General features: G+C 45.3%; 1 protein-coding gene across 1 annotated transcript; it reads left to right on the top strand.

Annotated features, from left to right (window-relative positions):
• Positions 1 to 10,084: 10,084 nt before the first annotated feature.
• Positions 10,085 to 19,440, top strand: LOC144146483 (monocarboxylate transporter 9-like). The gene is made up of 6 exons (XM_077678430.1): positions 10,085 to 10,334; positions 13,386 to 13,529; positions 16,795 to 17,076; positions 17,623 to 17,832; positions 17,875 to 18,038; positions 19,390 to 19,440. Exons 1-6 carry the CDS (start codon positions 10,085 to 10,087, stop codon positions 19,438 to 19,440), a joined length of 1,101 nt encoding a protein of 366 aa, XP_077534556.1.
• Positions 19,441 to 20,950: the final 1,510 nt, after the last annotated feature.

Genomic DNA, 20,950 nt, shown 5'->3' with positions numbered 1-20,950 from the left:
AACGATTGAGCGCCAGTGTCCCCTCTAGATTTTAGTGTGGATCTTTGCTACACACTACCTCCAAGCTCTTCTTGTTCAGGGAACGTGTTTGCCTTTTTTGATCCGTCGCACCTTTTGTATGTATGTATAGATTTATTTTTCCCATTTTTTATTTATTTTATTTTTTATATATTCATGTACCCAGTGGATTAACGGAGAAGGCCCAGCGCTGTTGGTAAACACTTCAAATAAATAAATAAATAATAAATGAATAAATAAAAATAAATAAAATAAATAAATAAATAAATATAACGAAAATAAAAAAATGAGAGTACATGCATAAAAGAAAATTAATGGAGCCTCTGGATGAGCGGCAGATGAGTTTGCGAAGCATTCGGATGAAAAGGCAAAGTTCACCAAACAAGCCGAGTAAGTGCTCTGGTGGAGAAGGTCGTCCGTTTCCTTCTTAGATGGCGTTAGGCAGTAAGGCAATTCTCCAAGCCACCACGGTAATTACTTCTGAGCCCTTTCAAATTCAACGCTTAATTCGCGGTAAGTGCCACGACAGGTTACAGTTGGCTGGAAGTGCGATCGAGCACGCACAGATGCAGGTGCCAACCGCACGGATTTAGCGGTAGGCTGCTTTAAAATTGCTATGAGTGACGCTTGCATCGAGCAGCTTTTCGCCTTCCGTCACAGATGACGGACGTAAGTAATGACTGCCAATGGTGTAATGTACCGCACATCACGCAGCAGGTCACCGTGGCTCCTCAGTCAGATATCAATTAAAATGCTTTTTCACTCGCACAAAAAAAGGCACGCGCAGTGCGGTCATAATAGCGGTTACGGACACAGGGTTCTAGAAAATTGTAAGGCGATAAGTAGGCACGTCAAAGCCGCTATGTCGACCTTTGACTTCGCTGCAGAAACTATCGGCTCCGTTCCCAGCGTATTGGTCCCAATCTTGTTTCTAATCTGTAAAAGCAATGGCTATGAAACCTTTCACTTACCTATTCTTGAACGTGCTCTTTAGCACTATATTAATATTTCTGTCACTTTTGCCCCTTACGGGTAGCGAGGTCTTCGCAGTCACATATCATTTCAGAAATTCTGCACGCACTCGTGATATAGTAATCTTCTCTGAGCTTATCTATTGGTACATACTAACTTGTATTTAGTTGTTCAAGGTGCCTTTTATTACAAATCAAGTGACCTTACTCTGAAGCTAATCGCACAAAAGCTACAAAATGCAAAATATCTTTCTTTGCTATGTTCCGGAACATCGATGCACCTAGATGGACACTAGGCTTCCAAAACCATTTTGCGCTCTCATACGATGCAACCACACCCTCCCAGAAACTTAGTGACCCTCATAGTGATGGGACCGGACATGTTGTTGCATGGGGCAACGTGTACAGTGGACACTCGTATGGCCCTAATAGCCCCGGTCAGGCGTGGTGCTTAACACGTACTGGCGGGCAGACGTTGGGAGAGGTTTTGGAGGTTGTAGCTTAAAAATTCTTGCTTGTTAAACGTAGCGGCACATAAATTAAGCCTTTTCGTGATGTAAACTGCACAGAAGACTTTGCAATAATGTGTACAGGATCCGAGTTACGTATAAAGCTCTTGGCTCTAAGTCAAGTGTCTGTAGAAATAGATGCTTGACCGTAATAGAGCTGAAATCTCCAAAATCCCTTACGTTGAAATTCTAAATACGTAACAACTATTTTATGGTGAGGGTTCGCCCAGCGCAAGTGCAGCGCGATATGTGGCAGCAGACAGGTGGTGGAGTATTACAGATGTTGCTCCTGCGTGCCTCATTCATTTAGCGGCAGTGCATGGTTGGGGTAAACGACCGGAAGTTCAACGGCAAGGCCAGGTGGCTCGGTCTTCGTTTTTCGTCTGTGCTGTATGCGATTACAACAACACCAAATAAATGCAAATTACACAAATCATTGCATACCAAAGAAAACAACACGTTGGGTGGAACACGTCCGTCGTCAAACCACCTGCAAGCGGTGACGTATTTCCAGCGGGCTTGGGCTGGGAGTTTAGGTTTCGCTTTTGTGGACTGCCCCCGGTTAGTGACGTTTTTCGGAGGTCATCAAGTGGTTTGTTCAAACGATAGTTCTTGGGGAATGCTACACCGGTGACGTGAGTACCCCGTTTTTGTTTCAATTCATGCTTTACTCCTGACTGGTACCGCGCATTAGGGACGCTGGGACGGTTTTCTAACCGCACATTGTCCTTACTTTTTAATGGGATGCGGAGGATATTTCATAACTAACAGAAACAAATGACCTGCGGCAAAAACACAAGAGTTTTTGTTGGCGAATTACTTTCGCAATGCAGTGGAAACCCGTTCATAAGTTTTTCGCCTGACCGGTGAAACAAAACGTAACGATCAGGTAAACGCAGCAGTGAAGAAACCTTCGAAAATGCACGAAAAAAGTATAGTTTTGACTTGCAACCATCTAAGTGTGCCACTTTGGCTTTATAAACTTAGAAAACTTGAGAATGTAGGATTGCCACTTTTTGCGATCACTGGAAAACACCCCGCATGGCAATGCAAAGTCCCTAGCGATGTCGACTCTCTTGCGCGCTGGCTGTTTGTCCACTGCGTTCAGTCTGGTAAGCTTTTCATGAAGAAAAAACGCCTTCCCGTTTTCGCGACGCCATCAAAGCACGACAAAGTTCGCGGTTGCAAGTTCAACCGTGTTCTCAAAGCTTGAAGCGCCGGATGACGAAGCAAGAGCGTGCTGTTCTTGCGGTGGTGCTTTTATAGCAAACACGGACTTCCAGCCTTCCAAATGGAAACTGCCAATTAAAGTGCCGTGATGATGGTGGTAGCGTCATTTATTATACATAGGGTTATCTGGTAGGGACGAATCACACTAACGTGCGGCTTCAGGCAGTCAGTTCTCGAGCCAGGCTTGGCCAAGGCTAGTCAAACGTAAAAATGGCGGTCGGCACATGGCCGGGCGGGTACGGAGTGTCAGATTGCGAGGAATGATCTGGGAACGTGCTCTCAGCCACGACGTAACATGACGACTTTAAAACTTGGGGTTGTATGTCAGCTTCGCCGGGACTAGTCAAAAACATCGAAGCAGCCGGGAAAATGCAACAATGAGGAACGTAAGAGCAGGGTTCTACTTTACCTGCAGCCGCAACGGCAAACTACGCAAAAAAGTTGGCCTGATTCCCCGCCTCCAGACGGGCGCAATGTCCAAAGAGCGGAGAGCGGAGGTGAAAACTGGCCGGGAATGCGTCACAGCTGGACTTCCGTCTGGAGCGGCGCCTTTGTTATGGTCTTTTTCCCGCATTTCTTCTAGAGCCTCGCCACAGGCAGAATGCATTCGTCTCTTTTAAAAGCAGTGCTGTTGTACAAGCCGTACGTTCACTCACGCAAAAACAAATGCCAAGAAAATGCCGAGCGTTCAGGAGCGGGTGCCCGGCAGCAACCGTCCAGCGTCCCCACAAAGCGCAGTGGCTTTAACAAAAAAACTTGAAAAAACCTCTTTCAGTGAGAAAACGGCCAGCGCTCTTGAGCGAGTGCCACTCGGCGGCCGGCATGTCTCCGGCTCGCACAGTGGCTTTAGAAAAAAAAAATAACTACATCGCTTCCGTCGAGCGCAACCGCGCATGTAAAAGAAGCACAGCGTAAATACTAAAAATGAAAACAGACCCTGCTTGGGACAGATCACCGCGGCCGCAACATTCTCTAGAAGCTATAATCGTTAATTGGAGACATGGCCACGAGTGGGCCAATCCTTCCCGAGAGGACTTGCAGATCCCGCCAACGATGCCTTCAGTCTATGACGAAGGAAGTCTATAATGCTGAGAATGTTTTTGCCTCCTCCACTCGCCGCGAAGACGACGACGACTTTGATGCATACCAGGATATTTACTGCCACCGAAACTATTCAAACAAACAGTGATACTAAAACCTATGTTTCCGGCAATGCTCACGTGAAACAACTGCGCTATTGAAGTTCTCCGCGTCCGTGCAAGCATTTGTAAATTTTTTGTTGCTAATAGCACTCATTTGAATCATTTTCATGTTCAAAACGCATGCATTTAAGCCAAACCAGACATCTGTTATCCTGTCGTGTTCCTAAGCGGAATATTACCATGGCAGGATGTTACTATGGCGGAATATAAATATGCCGTGATATTTTACAACGTTTGGAAGCGACAGCCGACAGGTGCCTATGCTCGATGACAAAAAATATGATACATTATGTTTGATGCTATGAAAAACAGTCTTTTGCGTTTTTTAGAGAGACGGACATCAAAATATAAACCAGACAGTAGAGATAAGAAGGATATTGAATGCTGTTATACTTTGGCCCCAAGATGTTTCTTTCATGTTCCACGAAAGTCAGATCTATATAACAATTACCTATTTTATTTATAACGTGGTGGTCTTTTTCGCGGCAAGGCTTCGAATTAAACAAGGTTCACATCGTGATAGAACTTCTCTCACAGCTAATAAGCAAATGGTAGTCTTAGAAAATAGAGAACCAATACCACAACATTACTTATCTCGTAGGTATACACGCCGCTAGAAGGTAATATTGTCTGTAATGAGAAAATACGGGCCCGAGCCACCGAAATACCGTACGTTTGCAAGTAGCTAAGTGGGCCTAATTATTGTGCCAAAGTTACGCTGCGTTATCTCAGGGGCTATTTATGCAGTGCATCTGCGTATTTTAACCTGACATGCGCTGGTTGCCGTTGAAGCTGACCTGTGCTCCAGCAATATTCGTAATGAGAAACCACCACACGCACAATGGCCCGGAAATCACGTCGAGAATAAAAACTACGAGGGAGAAGTGCGTATACGGCCTTTGTCAGACTAGCTGAAAATGCTTAAATCTAGCCGTGTCGAGACAGGACAACAATATATCACAAAAACTCGGCAATTGTTACCACATGTAACGCAACTACAATTTCACGGCGTTGTCAACTTGGTGTTTTGAAACAACTTGGCCGTAGAGTAATAGCAGATTGTGCAAAACACAAACAAAAGTTTTGTTGAGTTTCAATCGAATTTTGCTGAACTGATTACAAACATTTTATTCAGTATTCAAAGACTTTTATTAATATCCTGTGGAGGATTTGTCGCGGTTTTATTGACAAGTTTCACGCAAGAGAGGGCACCACCGCCTCAGCAAGCGCGCGATTGCGTTTCCCACCGGTGCTTCTCCGTCGCCCAATCAGCGCGCGCGGTGTTGCAAGAGGGGGGACCTACAATCTTTGAATACACTTATACACTGAATGCTTCGCCCCTCCCCAGATTTCATGCTACTGCAGATGGCGCTGGATTTTTTTGTTGTGTTATTGCGTGCCATGCAGTTTTGTAGGGCGCTGGTTTGAAGCCGTGCAGCATTGTTGGCGGAGAGCTGCTTTGACTATACTGATACTGTACACGTTTGTTCTCCTAACGCCACGTGTTTCGCGCCATGCCGAGAGAACAAATATCGCGCATTACGCAATATGTCACAGCCCGCACTGAAAATAAACCAACAATAATAAAAATTTTACGCCGCACCCTAGTTATAAAGTGACAATAACAATAAGTGGAGAACTTTTGTCATTGTATTTTGATGGTTTATTTGCGCCAAACTTCGGGAAAGGTGCCTTTTGTTTCCCTTGATCCAGAAAAACGATAAGAACGAAACCAAGAAAGAGTTCTGACAACAAAAATGTCATTCTTGAGGAACTACCAGCGCGGTGTACTTCATCTTCAAATAGTCACGTATTCGTGGGAGGCTAGCTTCTTCATTGTTTGGGTAATAGTTTTTCTTTTCCCTTCCGCCGATGGTTGAGCGCTGAAACGAGTCAAGCTAGAAGCATACGGAGCATGATATTGTACACTCAGTACAAGACAGCAGATTTATAGTTGGGTCAAAATATAATATAATGGGCCATTCTGCTGCGCTGCATGTTCGCCCTATTGAAAAACGTGCCTGACAAAGACCATTCTGAACAAATACATTCGGAAGGAACCAAACAAAAACGCCAAGGAGAAGCAGGGCTGACAAATGGCTCCAATGTAAATCCACCAAACGAGAGCCCTCCATTGCTAAAAGAGCCACGAAAAATGTCCGACGATCTGATTAACAAAAAAGCGTAGCCTGAAAATGAGCATGGCAGTACCTTTTTTATTATTGTAAAATTGTGTTCAAACAGTGAGGAAACGAACGCTTCAAGCTTGAATTCGACATCGACCAAACTACTGTTACTACTTTCCTCCATCTGAGAGAGTCGTACAGTTTTTAAGTATCCAGCATCACTCCCGTATCGTTCCTTGCGGTCAAGAGCACCTTGTGCCAATTTCCGATGGTACATTCTGTTAGTTTTGAAGTAGCAACGGTCCTTAACCCAATTAAGAAAGGCAACGGTGCAGACGATGATGGCATTACAGCCAATATATTGTGCCTTGGTGTTGGACATTGTGCTAACAAAACTTGACGACATACTCACGCAGTTCCTGAGGACTGACGGTGACAAAGGCGTCAAAAACCACCGATTTACTTCTCCTATAAAATGAAGGTAATGGCAAAGTGCTTAAATATGACAGGCCCATCAGCCTGCTCTCAGTTACCTCCAAGGTATTTACAAAAGTAATTCTCCACGGCATAAGCCTACCTTTATACCTACAGCAGCCACCAGAGGAGGCCGGTTTTAGGAAAGCATTCGCAGCTTTAGACCATATTCACACTATAAACCAGGTAATCAAAAACTGTTGATAGTGTAATGCACCATTGCACATGGCATTTCCAGATTATGAAAAAGCATTTGACTCCGCGACCACTTCAGCAGTAATAAGGAGTTACGTGGCAGCTGCGTCGACCAGCCATACATTGCGCTCTTCACGGCGGATGCACGGAAAGATATACACGGCGGATGCACGGAAACTACAAGACTCCATCGAAGAACTTGTGGTTGCCTGTAAGACGTGCGTCCGGCAAGGAGACACATGTCTCAGCAATTTTTGATGCGGCCTCTCTAAGGGGGATGCTCCGAAATCTTACGTGGAGACAAACCCAGGTACGAATAAATGGAGAATATCCGAGGCACCAGGGTTTGCAGACGATATTGCCTTCTTGAGTCAAAGGAGTCAGAAATTCCGGAGCATGCGTTGCGAATTGTGCTCAGGAAGTTTGTTTGCAGGGTTAAAAATCTGAAGAAAAAATTCAAAGGCTAGCTTCAATAAGCATGGCAAGGAACGTGGCTTCAGTGGACGTAACAAAATCATGGAAAAAAAGCATTTACGTCTCCCTTTGGCAAATCTTTACTGCTGATGCAAATAATGAAGACGAAATTGCTCCAAGAGAGAGAGAGAGAGAAAACTTTAATGAATACTGAAGAGGTTAGCCCCACAAACGGCGGGGCTTGCTACTTCAGATGGGGATGACATTGGGTAAGCTGGTTTTGATGGGAATTCTGGTGTCCTGAATAGGAAGCTTCGTATGCCAATAAAAATACCCGTAATAACCCGTGCGCTCCTGCAGTAATGACTTACGGGGCAGAAACTTGGGTTATAACTAAGATTCTTGAATATAAACTTAGATAGCCCAAGTGGCCTATGCAAAGAAAAATGCTAGGGTACAAGTTTAACGATCAGACAAAAGAGGCAAGTATTAGCGAAGCAACTCGCGTGGAAGACATTTTTGCTCAAATTAAGCGAAGGAAATGGACATGCACGGTTCCCGTCATGCGGATGCGGGCAACAGGTGGACCATCCATTTCATACGGGTGGTCCACCTGTTGCGCGCGATACGGGTCTGCCCAGGACTGGATGACGCGATGAGCTACAAAAATTTGATGGAAAATTGTGGACTCAGCTTGCACTCAATGGGCGTGGTGGGGGATCTTTGGGAGAAGCTTTTGTCTTGCAGCCGATAAAACCAAGCTGATGATGATGATAATTATGATAATGATTCAGTCGGTGTAAATCCTGTCAACCAACGAAAATAGCACCAAAGAGCGTTCCCAGCGCTTCATCAGCAAGCCTCGTATAAATCCTCTTTGCGCATGTTTACCATCGCCGTAACTACGGCTACTTGCGAAATAAATGCGGTTCAATGAGTGACAAGCTACTCATCTTCTGCTATTATAGCCACTACAGAACGCAGTAGCTGCGGACGTGTACTAAGGTCAACAGTATGGAGAAGATTTTGGCCTATATATAGCCGGGTTAAGGCTTATGTACCCTCATCTCCGTGTGTTTATGCCACGCATCGCGCCTTAGTCGTCTCGCAAATTTTCGGGGTGAACAATGCAGTTACTTACACCGTTCCCGGTGCTTGGTGTCAGGCTCTTAGCGAAGAACAACGGCCTAAATAACGACAGCTAAGCGTGCACCCGTTGACTGAAGAAGTGAAGGCTACGTCCACTGCAAAAATGGAGTGAAAAAACAAGAAAACGAGAATAACCAAGCGGTGCTCCCGGCCATCGAGCTCTATCACTTGCATTCACTTATTAAATAGCCTTTAATTTTCTTCATCGTGCAGTTCGTACCAGCTTCTGAAGGAAATACCTCACAGATTCATGTTGACCTGGTGCTAGAGATTATAAAGCGCACTCTTCAGATGCCTTTTGCTCGGAATCGCCCACCTCACCCCCACTTCACCTTCCAACTTCTCCTCAATGCCGTTGCCGGGCATGGATATGGAAGGCTTCATGCTTCTTAATTTATAATGTCTCTTTTAAATGCGAAGCATATCATGGTCGGGGCTATGTCCCTCCCTTGTCGTTGTCGTTGTTGTTGCGCCGTCCACACCCCCACTGCGCATACTCGGCTTGATGAACGCCCGGTCTCTTCTATAGCTCCTGGAGCGACAGTGTTGCCGGTGTCTTCCTGAGCCGGCACGAGACGAGCACCCTTCACGCGCCTTCGACGTTTCATCGTCGTCGGCAGTGGCGTGCGTCGGCGAGTCTCGGCGGGCCGTGATTACAAGCATCCCACAACCAACAAGCATCCCACAACCATCCGAGGAACGTGCATCGACCTCATCTTCAGCAACTTTAGGGTTCATCCACTACAGAGGCCCTTGACTTTACATTTCACAGACAATAAGGCGGTCATAATCAAAGCGGAACGGAAACCACAGCTCGACGTCACCTACGTTTATGATGATGATAATGCCCAAATAAACAAATAAAGACAAACTCATACCACGTACAGCGTCTCTCTCTCTCTTAAATGCCTCTCCACTCCAACACCCCCCCTCCTCCAACTTACACCATCTTCCCATAGGGGAAGGCTTCATGCTTCCTAAATTTATAATGTCTCTTTTTTATATGGGATGTAGTGCAGATGCACCCTCGTCAAGAAGACATCGCTGTAATAACCGACGGATGAGCTAGAAGAAGCAACACGTTTTAAATCATTGGATCATTCGAAGAGAGGATTTCCACGCAATTTTGTATGGTGGAGAGTATAAGCTTAAAAAACACGTAACTTATGTTTTTGTAGGCGTTCGGGGTATAGGCTACAAAACATTCATTAATAGCTCCCATAATGCTATAAGATAGCAGCACTAGGGCGACATAAATAATATGTCTAGCGATATTTTTGTGTTGGCTTATGCAAAATTTCTTTTTGTGGGAGGGAAGAATATTGCTGCTCTCCTGCCCCTCTAAAAAAAGACGGGAATGAATAGGAAACGAACTAACAAGCACAAGCCCAAATACCTCAGATTAAACACAGCAAAAATTGTATGGAAAGCGATAAGGTACGCGGCAAATGAATTTTTAATGTCCACACCGAGCATCTTATCCCGTATTTCGGTTGTACAACTTGCGAGGCCCTTTCAATCCCCCTTCCCCCTATTGAAGTATTTTATGCCTAATTTTCCTAGCAATTTTATGTCTATTGACACGCCTTCTGTAATTCCCCTTCACTCCATGGTGCGTCATTTATTGAAACGAATTGCTGCGGTTTTGGGGCATTTGCAGCCAGTTCTCAGCTTTTAGCTAACTTCATCTGTTATCTGGTGACTTTTGCTTCGAATATTTCACAGACAGACAATGTCATGGCTTATTTTCCGCGCAGGAGTTCTGCCCTGGTGTGAAGGCTCGGAAGACGACCGCAATGACCACCGCCACCAGACCCGAAAGTTTTGAACAAAAGCCCCATGAAAGCTTTCGGCGACTGAGCGTGCCGGGGCCTGTAGATGTCCTGTGGGGAATGGGCATTGTCGTGACGTTCGTGACCCTCCTCTCCGCCATCGTCATAACCAACGCAGCCTTCTTCTACGTCCGCTTCAGGGATACTTACGACGCTAGCCACGAGATGGCGTCGTGGCCACTCACTATGGTGGCTCTTGTATCGCACTTGGTCGGTAAGCGCCCGTTTTAGGTTCTCTGTCTCTATGATGGGAGATAAACCTTATTTTGCGCAAAGCTAAATACTTCTATTCAACGCACTCATACGTCCATTTAACATTATGAACTGCACGACTCTAAGCTAGAGAAAAATTGGCCGCGTATCTTCTCCTTTCGTTGCAAATGTCGTCAAAAAACGATAGTCTATGCAGACATTTGCCAAGGAAATGCCCCCCTTTGCTTTCCCGCTCAGCTTTCATGCTGCTCCTGTACGCTCGCGCTGATCCCAAGGTAAACAGACTAAAGGTTTGCGCAAGGCAATTTGAATTTACCGCGTTCCCCTGCTACAGGCCGGGTTCCTCGATGAAAGCGCTGCAGTACCGCGGAGACGCGCGTGAATGGAGGCGGCCGACAACACATTTTATAGAACCGCGTGGCCGCGCTCCACGTGCATTCCAAGCAGAACGTGGACCTAGCTAGTGGAACCTTTTGTTACTGTTGTCGCGTGATTTCTGATATGCCGCCAGGAGGCGGTGGTTTTCTGCAGTAGATGTAGAATATCATTTTCTATCGAAAAACCAAACATCCATGAATTTTTAATAAAGAAACACTGTAAATATCTCTTTTGTACTAATTTCCTGTTTTATATTTGCGTAATGTCTTGCTCTTGTTCAACAAAGTTGACAAGTATGAACAAATAAACCGGGCTTAGACGTTTACATTTGGCTGTGAGCATATAAGACTATTGCGCAGTGAGCATTTTACTTTGGCCGGGTGGCAGAATCGAGTTACAAACGGACAGACAGACAGACAGACAGACAGACAGACATGCAGACAGACCAAAATTTCTGATTTTAAGTAGCCCAAGAAAGACTATCGTCTTTAAAAGAAACAGTTCCGGAACGTTCGTTCCAGCGTTCTAAGCCAGGGATCGACATCTTTCGAGAGTGATTGAATTTCATAGAGTTCATATAGAGTAAAAGCTCGTTAATTCCAACTCGAGAGGGACAATAAATTGTTTACTGTTAAGGGGCCTCCGAATAAGCCGGCGGGGGCGGTAGAACGAGCGGACATTCCACCGCGCTCCGCAGGCAGGACTCAGAGAGTCTACAGACCAACTCATTGTCGGGAAAGGCGTGCGACGGGGCAGGTGATTTAGATTCGACCGGGGACCGATGCGGCATGTCGCAGGCGCGCGCCGGCTTCGGCATTCACATGCACTTCCCGCGCGCGTTCTTGTGCTTCTCTATCTCTGTTTTGCGTTTCAAGTAAATAGCACTGTCTTGCTCTCAATCCCTCTCTTCTGCCTCCAAGGTGCTGTGTAATCCAGGGGCTGCTAACAGAATGAACCACTGTGAATACCCACGCATTAGAATTGTGGGGAATTTCCGCCATTGCAATACAGTAGCCGACGGATTTTTTGGATCTGGAGGGGAACAAAAAATAGTCCGAATAAAAGATTGAACCTTTTGTTTCATTTTGTGCAAAATATCGGTTGTTCGTATACATTACTCCTATTGGACAACTGGTGGTTCCTCGGGGAAGTCCGACATACTCACCGAATTTTTGGAGTTTGTGAAAACGGTCGGCTACTGTACACAGCTCTCGCCTGAGCATGGGCGTTGGTTCGAATTACCAACCAGTTTGAAATGACCGAGCTCCAGTTAACGAACATTTATTGCTCTCAAAGATTAGTGGACATGGGTAATTGACGCTTATATATTCACCCACATAGGAGTTGTGATCAAAATCTTTTCGTCTAGAAAAGGATAATTTAGGCAGCTTGAAATTTTGTATTCGTTGTGCTAGTGCTTTCACATTGATTTACGTGTTTGTTTGAATAGTAAAAGTGCGATATCGTTCGATGCCTGTGCGTCCTTCGAGTTTCTTCGCTATGCCAGAGAAAACACGTTGGGTCTTAGTGCCTAACGCATGGCAGCCTAATCGAGGTAATGTAATACAGGAGTTTCATTCGCCCATGAAAACCAGCAGACAGGCACCACTAATTAGTGAGCAAAGAGCGAGCACCACGCTACAGATGATGAACTTTGAGTAGTTAGTCGGTGTTTGCGTAGTGAGCAAAGAGCGAGCACCACGCTACAGATGATGAACTTTGAGTAGTTAGTCGGTGTTTGCGAAATATATGTTCCCACCATAGTGGTGTCTTATTCCGAATCTCTGGAACTATTTTTTAAAGATTGTAATGGGCTACATATATCGGCAAAACGTGCAAGATCTCAACATGCGGGCAAAATTATCATATTATCCGAAAATGCCATTTCACTCTTTTGCACCAATTGGGTGAAATTTCCGGACTCCAGCCATAGCCCACCGTATGCCATAATACAAATGTCCTTCCAAAATTTCTAGTACCTAGGTCCAGCAGGTTGGCTGGGCTGTTAGAAATAGACGAGTCAGTGAGCCAGTGCGGCGCGTATCTGTAGAGGTACGAACGTTGTGTGCTGAATCGGAAGTTGTCTTCTATTGCAACTTTACCGACCCAGGTACTCATTAATGGTGGCCATTTGTAATATAAGCCTTTTCATTGTGTTCACCAGTTATAATTATATGTGACAACAGTGTTTATAAATTAAACCTACCATGCCGAAAGCCGCATGAATGGTTACTAGCAGAGATGCTAGTTCGCATTCTCAGGCAAAACTGTTCAAGTCGTTCAATTAGCTGAATCAAAGAAAAGTCCAATGAGTTTGCACTGCATGTGAACCATCTTCAGAAAAAGTGGTGTACAAGCACATTTCATCCTTTCGTTTAGCTTTTGAGCCTGATTTTGTTTCTCGCATTTTGCTGCAGTGGTTTTTCACATTAGGGGTGTGTGATACAGTCATATAAGGGAAATGACTTCCGGTGCCGTGCTTTCAATGTTACAGTAATGGTGTTTTTTGAAGGGAAATCCTTAGATGAATGCTTGAAAAGGCCATAGGTAGCCTGAACTGCTCAGTGCGCAAACCAAAGTAAAGGAGTGACGCCTTAAAATGACTGTATCCAGTGGTATGTCACAAATAGACCAGTCGTGGAATCATTATACACTCTTCTTTTCTTATTCGCAGGAGTTCCCATCTTCATATACCAATACCGGTTCTCGGTATACCGCATCACGCTCCTTGGAAGTGTCCTCACACCACTGGGACTGCTCGCGAGCGCATTGGCTCCAAATATTGGCTGGATTACTTTCACCATTGGCTTCATATACGGTGAAGTCACTCTTCGCACTTTTTACGACACCTTCAATTTGGAGAATCTGTGAGGATGAGAGAGAGTGCGGCTGTTCGGAAGCTTTGTACCAAGAAATGTAGCGAAACCATTAAGGGCAGAAAATGGAATAAAGCTTACTACTTTTATGCCCACATTAAGATACTTTAAACGCGGTAAGCACGAAGTATATATTTCTCGTGCCGGGAATCACCTTGGAAGCTGCACTAATCATCCGCATCGAGCGAAAATTCATGATTATGTCTCAGTGGTGACGCCTTAATGCCTTTAGTCGGAAAGGATGGCAATATTTTGTGTGTCACCCTCCGCAGCACATACACGCTTCCCAAACCGAAGGAATAATGACCGAAAGAAAAGTATTATCAGTGATTTGTGAATCATTTTATGCGAGTAAAATCCTGTCAGAGTAATTGGACCAGCTGTTTTTCAAATTCTAAGGGACAATATATTCGAAGGTCAGGGCGCGCTCATTTACGGGTACCAAATGTGTTTAACATTATCAAGAGAATTGAAAGCACTCCAGAGCAAAAGTCGAAGATGCAGTCATCACCATATAATTAAACAAGATTCTTTTCGCATCCATGACTCACGAGCGCCTAAGTTCCCAAGTAATGTTTTGCTGTTATACTAATCTCTAGGCTATATTTTGAGGCTCCTATTTTTAACTGACAATGTCTTTTAGGAAAACACACCAAAGACTTTGCTTATACCCTATACAAACGCAGTGAAACACAAAGAGTCGCAGTTTTGCGAGAATTTTAGGAACAGTTTGGTCGCAGATATTAGTTAGTGAAGTAATAAAAATGTGTTGACACAATTGCACAAGATTAATTTTGTTTCACTTTACGGTTATCCGCATGGGCGCTTTGGAAGCGTGCTGCGCTATTGTGTGCCAATAAACAAAATTATAGTGCTAATGATATCGTGTACAGGTGTCATAGAGCGTCATAATGTAATGATTCGTGCATTGAACAAACGTTTTGGCGCCAAAGCCGTAAATCTAACACAACACCACGTCAATCGATTCTCCGGCAAACCGCGCGAACGTTCAGCGAACAAGACATTCTGCGTAACCCAAGAGTCAGTCTTTCCACATTGTCGACATGATGCCAAGAAATGTATCAATAAATATTTTTCGCTTTCGTAAACGTAATTTTTGAACGTGTTAGTGTTGATCGTAGCTTTAATTGGCTTCATGCCATCATCAGCCTCATCTTATACACTTAAGATCCACTGCAGGACGAAGGCCTCCCCACCTGACCTGCAATGCTCCTGTCCTGCATTGCCCGAGTTCATTCTTTGCCCCTGAATTTTCCCAATTTCCCCCTCGATTGTGCTACGGGGCTACATATACTTATTGTTGCAGATGTCCGTGGTAATTTTGTCTCTCGGTAAATTTCTCTGCAGCCTGCTAGCAGAACGATCGCTACAGAATAATGTCGAAATATGTAAGACGGAGCTACGGTCTCTCACGAGCTGATATCGTGTTTGCCCTAAAACGCTATTTTCTACCTGTTGCTTGCCTCTTCATTACCTTTATTGAGACCTCATCTTCCTATATATCCAGAAATGCAGCGAAGGGGGTGGGGTTAGAGCCCATATTTGATGCAAGGAGTCCTAAGGGTATAGAAAAAACTCGAAGCTAAAGACTCTCTATCGCTCTTCTCGGAAACCCTCGGGCCGCATTGCTCAGTGGCTATTGTGTTGTACTTCTAAGCTCGAGCTTGGGGGTTCATTAATGGCAACGGCGGTTGTTTTTAGGGCGTTGGCGAAAAAAAACGCGAGATCTTCAAAATACCGCCGCACGTAAAAGGTGCGCTAATTGCCTTTATATATTCTTCTATATACGTCAACGACTGTGCATTTCGCCGGCCTGATTCGTGATGTTATGCACCCGACACTTTGAAAAAAATTACAAAATAGCTTTTAAACAAAAGGATATTGTTTCCAACCAAGCCGGAAAGTCACGGCCGCCGTGTTTATCTTAAGGTTTTCTATGCGGGTAAAAAAGGGAGCATATGAACAGCGTTTGCAGTTTTGTGTCACTGTATTGGATCTTTTATGCACAACAATAGAGATGCCGACAGGTTCTGTTTAATTTTATTACAATGTTTATTGACATGCCGCCCAAGCTGCGTCGCAAAACCGACATGACTGAATGGGCTGCAGGATTCCCCGACGCTGACGCTTTTTTGACGCTTGCGCTAGCACCACGTCGGGGGGGGGGGGGGGAGGCGGCTTCGGGGCGCCGTTAATCATGCATGGTGCTCCTTCTGCCTTTTATCCCTCCCACTTCCGCACTTCCCGCACTTCCGCTCACTTCTTTCATGCTATGCAACGCACCCCACCTCGTTCTACGCACAGAAAGAACCTGAACTTCCGTTGCTCCTCGCGTCCTCAAACTTGGCAAGCCTAGATTCCACAACAACGTTACGAGAGTGCGTGTACGTCTAAAACGTATTATGGCGAAGTGAAAAACACAGACATTCTCTTCAACCATATTGTTATTCGCGCATCCACGCTACACATCCACGCTGGTTCCTGCAGAGTCCATCTTGCTATAGATAGACGTTTTGCCTCAGTATATACAGCTTCGCTGTGACAGGTGCTCCCACTATTAGGAGAATGTAGCGCCGATAACCTGTTGTTGTGTTTTTTCTTCGTCTTAATTTTAACACCTTAGCAAGCCTTACGTAACTTACAAATTAGCAATGTGTATACCTCAGACGAAGGGAGGTATTAAGGCAATATGCCGACTTGATATGAAACAGAGCGACCAGACAGGCTGAGTTGGTGCACTTCTTCATTTATTTTTGACCTAACGGAGCCAATATTAGCATCTCATTGCCCTACACCGACTAGATATGGAAAACAGTGAGCAGACAGGCTGCCTTCGTACGCTTCTTTATTTGTTTCCGAACTCACTGAGCTAATTATTGTCCAGCCGAAAGCAGCGTTCTGATGTTTCAACAAATCTGTCAGCGTGTCTTATATCCCCATTCGATTGCTCCCGCGCTACTCTTTGTTAACTGCGTGAAATCACTGCTGCAACGTTCATATCCTTCAAAATGTAAGGAAAACTCCGTGACACGAATTAAAGCAAAGATGCTTGCTTTTTGAGCCTAATTAAGTATGCGTGTATGTGACACATTAGCCTTATTATCTGGGCCTTTGTTTTTTACAGAGTTTTTGCAAAACCTCTTCTTAACTGTTGTATGCGAGTATTTATTATTTCTGTACCCGCAGGATCCGGTTTGGGAATACTGATGATATGCTTGTCTATATACACAATGGAATATTTCGACCAGTATCGCGGCACTGTCAGCGGGCTGAAATACCTGGGATGGTCGGCGTCGGGACTCGTCTTCCCTGTCATACTCTCTGCCCTTGTCGAGATCTACGGTCTTCAGGGTACGCTCTTTCTTTCCGGGGGTCTCGTAATGAACATTGTACCAATCGTGTTTCTTCTGAGAAACCCGACCCATACCATGGCATCGAGCTGCTGCGGTTTCAGGAGAGGCTTCCGAAGTAATATCACATCAAAAACAAGGCTACTTCACGACGGTAGTAGCTTATCTCAACAGTACACCATAGACACAGGAACACTTGCCGACCCGAAGTGCCAGGGGATTGCCATTGATCCATTGAGGATGTATGCTTCGAATTCGAGGACAGAAGACAGGCTGAACCAGAGCGCTTTTCACGGCGGAGAATCAGTACCAGGTTCTAAACGGGATCCGAACTCCCTTTTAGCAAACTCCTCGCGAACGAAAGATGCAAAGAAAGGCTTCGCTGAAGATCACAGCTGCAGTGGAGAAAACGCAGAAGACGCCTCGCTGTTGGAAAATTCTGTCCTTGTTAGCACTAGCGAAGAATCCGCACCTCAAACACAGCTCCGTGGTAGCAGCTACTGCAAAGGAGACAACGGTATTGGTAAACGTAGAGCCCTAGTTGGACGCTTGACCTTTATGTTGCAACGACGCTTTTCGTTAAACCAAGATTTAGGAAATTCGGACCGAACTTCTCATATAGGCCCACTAAATGAAGTTCTGAGCATCCTACAGACACCCGCAGTTTACGCCTTGTCTTCGACGTACGTTATTTTTGAATACTGTCACATTGTTGCTACGACGAACATCGTCGCCTATGCAGTTGACAAGGGATCTCCGCTGCCAATCGCTGAATCACTCATCATGTATGGGGCTGTGGCGAGCATGACTGGACGCATTGTTCTCCCGGTAGCGTCGGACACGTTAGGCTTAAAACGTGATCTCTTGGTTGTCGGTAACTTGCTGGCTGTGTCATTGTGTTTTGCATTGCTGCCAGAGGTATCATCGTTTCTGCACGTTGCTATCTTGCTTGTTGGGGAGGGTGTCGCATCAGGAGCCGTTCTGGCCATGAAACCTGTGATTGTGGCCGAGTACCTTGGAGTGGAGAAGATGACCGCCACTTGGGGTATCATGGGCGTCTTCATGGTCCCTGTGTTCCTGGCAAGTCCTTACATTATCGGTATGTATACAGTAATAGCAAGAACATCATTTTTATGACCATATAATTTCGAACGGGGTGCATCAGGTGTATCTTGTAACATTGCACCCAGGTGCAGCGAGTATTTCGGCACCAGCAGAGTGCCATATCACAAACAGTAGAGTGGCTTATAAGTTGTACTGATGCTTTTGTGCCATTTTTGATAACCGGAACGTGAATTTATTATGAATGTATTTTCATTTTTTATGTTCGAAACATTTATTCCGATATACGGACGTTTGTATGCATATCTATACATACCCATATCTGGTAAAGGAGAAAAGATTGAAGGACAGACCTGAGCAGATTACACGATGTATGTATGAGAGCAACAACATCCGGCACACGGAATGTCGTTGGACCCCTTATAATAGGATTAGTTAGACCTTGCTTGGAGAGGTTTTTATCGTATAGGAAAAGTATGATGATGAGGATTGCCGTAATAATATATATACACCCATTATGTTGTACGTTGTTTAATGCAATACGTGCCATAATATAGACAAAGTGTTCGTCTAAACGTTACCCACTGAGCCGACCAGGCGCGATATGCAAACCAAAAATTTGCTGTTCTGGAAAGGGCGTTGAAAGGCGATTGCGTCTTAACCGACATCGAAACTACCCTTCACTACTGTCCGCTTCCCTATTGAAATGTTCAACTTTTTTTCCCGTACTAACCTCCCTGCTGTTCTTCAGCTTCCGCTTTAACGACTACAGAATCTATTGTAACTTCCTCATGCCCTACTATCTTCATCCTTCAACCCTTTCCCTCCGCTTTGCTACTCTCGCATACTACCAATTGAGCTGGTGTCCACTCTTCTCACGTCCTCGCAACCTGCTAATATGCTTTTCGCTGGCCCTTCTCCTTTTGCCATACCTGCATTAATCCAACATTTCTTTAACGCCAACATATAACCACTCTTGAATTATCCGTGTACTTATGTCGGAGGCTTCCAAAAAAAACAGGTATATCATCCACAGGCGACATTTCCTTATTTCGAAGCAGACTTGTACTTTCATAAGCAAGGAGTCACTAATTGCTGTGGTCTTGGCCCTGCCTACAATGAACAGTTGCTTTTTAACTTGGACAAAAACTGCCCTGAAGTTCGGCAAGAATTTTGTTACAAGGGTCTTGCGATTGGTTGGCGATCTTTATTCTTCACAGTGCCACAAAAGATTGTTCCCATGAAAGTAGAACTTTTGAATGTTTTCGCGAGTCTTCTGTAACTATGACCTTACAAAGAAAGACCCTAATGGCGTCCAGCTGCGATTACTGGACCTACGCTCGCACCTCAACCGCCGACGTATCTACAGGGCGAATGCCCGGCGCTGCATTATGAGCCCACTGCCATTATCCGGAGCTAATAGGAAATTTCTGAGTGCGTGATCGCCACTTAGGGCATCAAAAATGCCCGTGTGAGGTTTTGCCTACCCTCAGAGCAGGGCAGTTTGAATGCAGACGTCCAGAGTCTTTCCGCTGCCGGGTTCTTCATCCTTTTTGCAGAACAGCAAGCAAACAGTCAAGCGACATTGAGAATACTACCACGTGGGAAACTTCCTAAAGAAGATTGAACAGAAGAGCGGTTACACAGTATATTTTACAGGGTCAGCCACTGGCTCAAAACGAGTAGCACGCCAGGGGGGGCAGCTGTTGTTCCTGGTACCCAAACAAACTTTGCCGGGTCAGCCGAAGTGTTCACAATGGAAAACGAAACGGCAAAATATACAAAAATATACATGCTCAGTTCTGCGTCTGTTGTGAAGAAACCGTCGAACACGACATTGTATTTTCCTGTGGTAAATGATATGTAGGACAAACAAGGATTCACTCGAGGACGAGATAAAACGTAGTGACCACCCAGGGCTCGAGAGGCTTGCTAGTTCTACACGTAAAGGCTTGCCAACTTCGACCGTCGTTTGATCAATGGAGCGTCATTAAAGTGCATAAAGCCCACTCGTCGGGAGTCATCTTAAAACGTACAGCGTCTACACTTACAGAACCTTGTAAATCAGCCCACTAGCACTATGCCCTTTTACAAAAACAAATTATGGTTGTGCCAAGGCATGGTGTTTAGTTACTCTTCTCATCCATATCGTACAACCACCCAAACACACACGGACGGAAGAAACAAAAGATGTACAAGCGCTCAGAGGTCTGCTTTCGTGCGTGTGTGTTTGTGATGTTGCATAATATCAACTTACACCACTTCAACAAAAGTGCTACTTTACACATTCTTCACATCGCGCTGTCCTCAAATAGTTCTCATTTTGTCAATTTTATTCCTTACCCTCACGTATAACCACCCCAATCGCATTCCTCCCCCTTCATTTTTTACAATCACCTCAAAGTCCTCATCGTTCCCTTCCTTCTGTCCTCTTTTTCCCGCCTTCATTTCTAAATTTACTGCTATCGTCCAGCGGTTTCGCGGAGGACGCGCAAGTTAACCTTTTTACCGGGGACACACCCCGGCGACAGACCCCTCGAAGCGCATCGCGTGATTAACCGGGCCTGCGGTCGGCACAGTGCACAAGGCCCCATTTTAAGTCGTCCTGCGACTCATCGGCCGCAACGGGAGCGGATGCTCGGTTGATCGGCACCCGACCAAACCCGTTGCCTCCCACGCACGTACCGCTAAGTCGTCTTGCGCTGCGTTCGCTGCGAAACAGGAACGCCGCGTTCGCCGAGAATGAAAGCGAGGCCGGGCCTCCTTCTCTGGGTGCTGCACGGGACCGAATGGCTTTGAGCCGTCGTCGGCAACACACCTGCATCAAAGCTTCACCAAGCGAAACCAAGACTCAACCACCTTATGCCAAGCTTTTGCTTTGCATATCCACGATTAGCTGAGCTAAGGCGCAAGTTTTTTTTCCCGAACCC

Source organism: Haemaphysalis longicornis, unplaced genomic scaffold (genome assembly GCF_048455015.1).
Source record: "Haemaphysalis longicornis isolate Haplotype H1 unplaced genomic scaffold, Haemaphysalis longicornis Haplotype H1 scaffold_7, whole genome shotgun sequence".
Classification (NCBI taxonomy): Eukaryota; Metazoa; Arthropoda; class Arachnida; order Ixodida; family Ixodidae; genus Haemaphysalis; species Haemaphysalis longicornis.
Note: the sequence above shows the minus strand (reverse complement) of the source record. Positions and strands in the feature narration are given on the sequence as shown.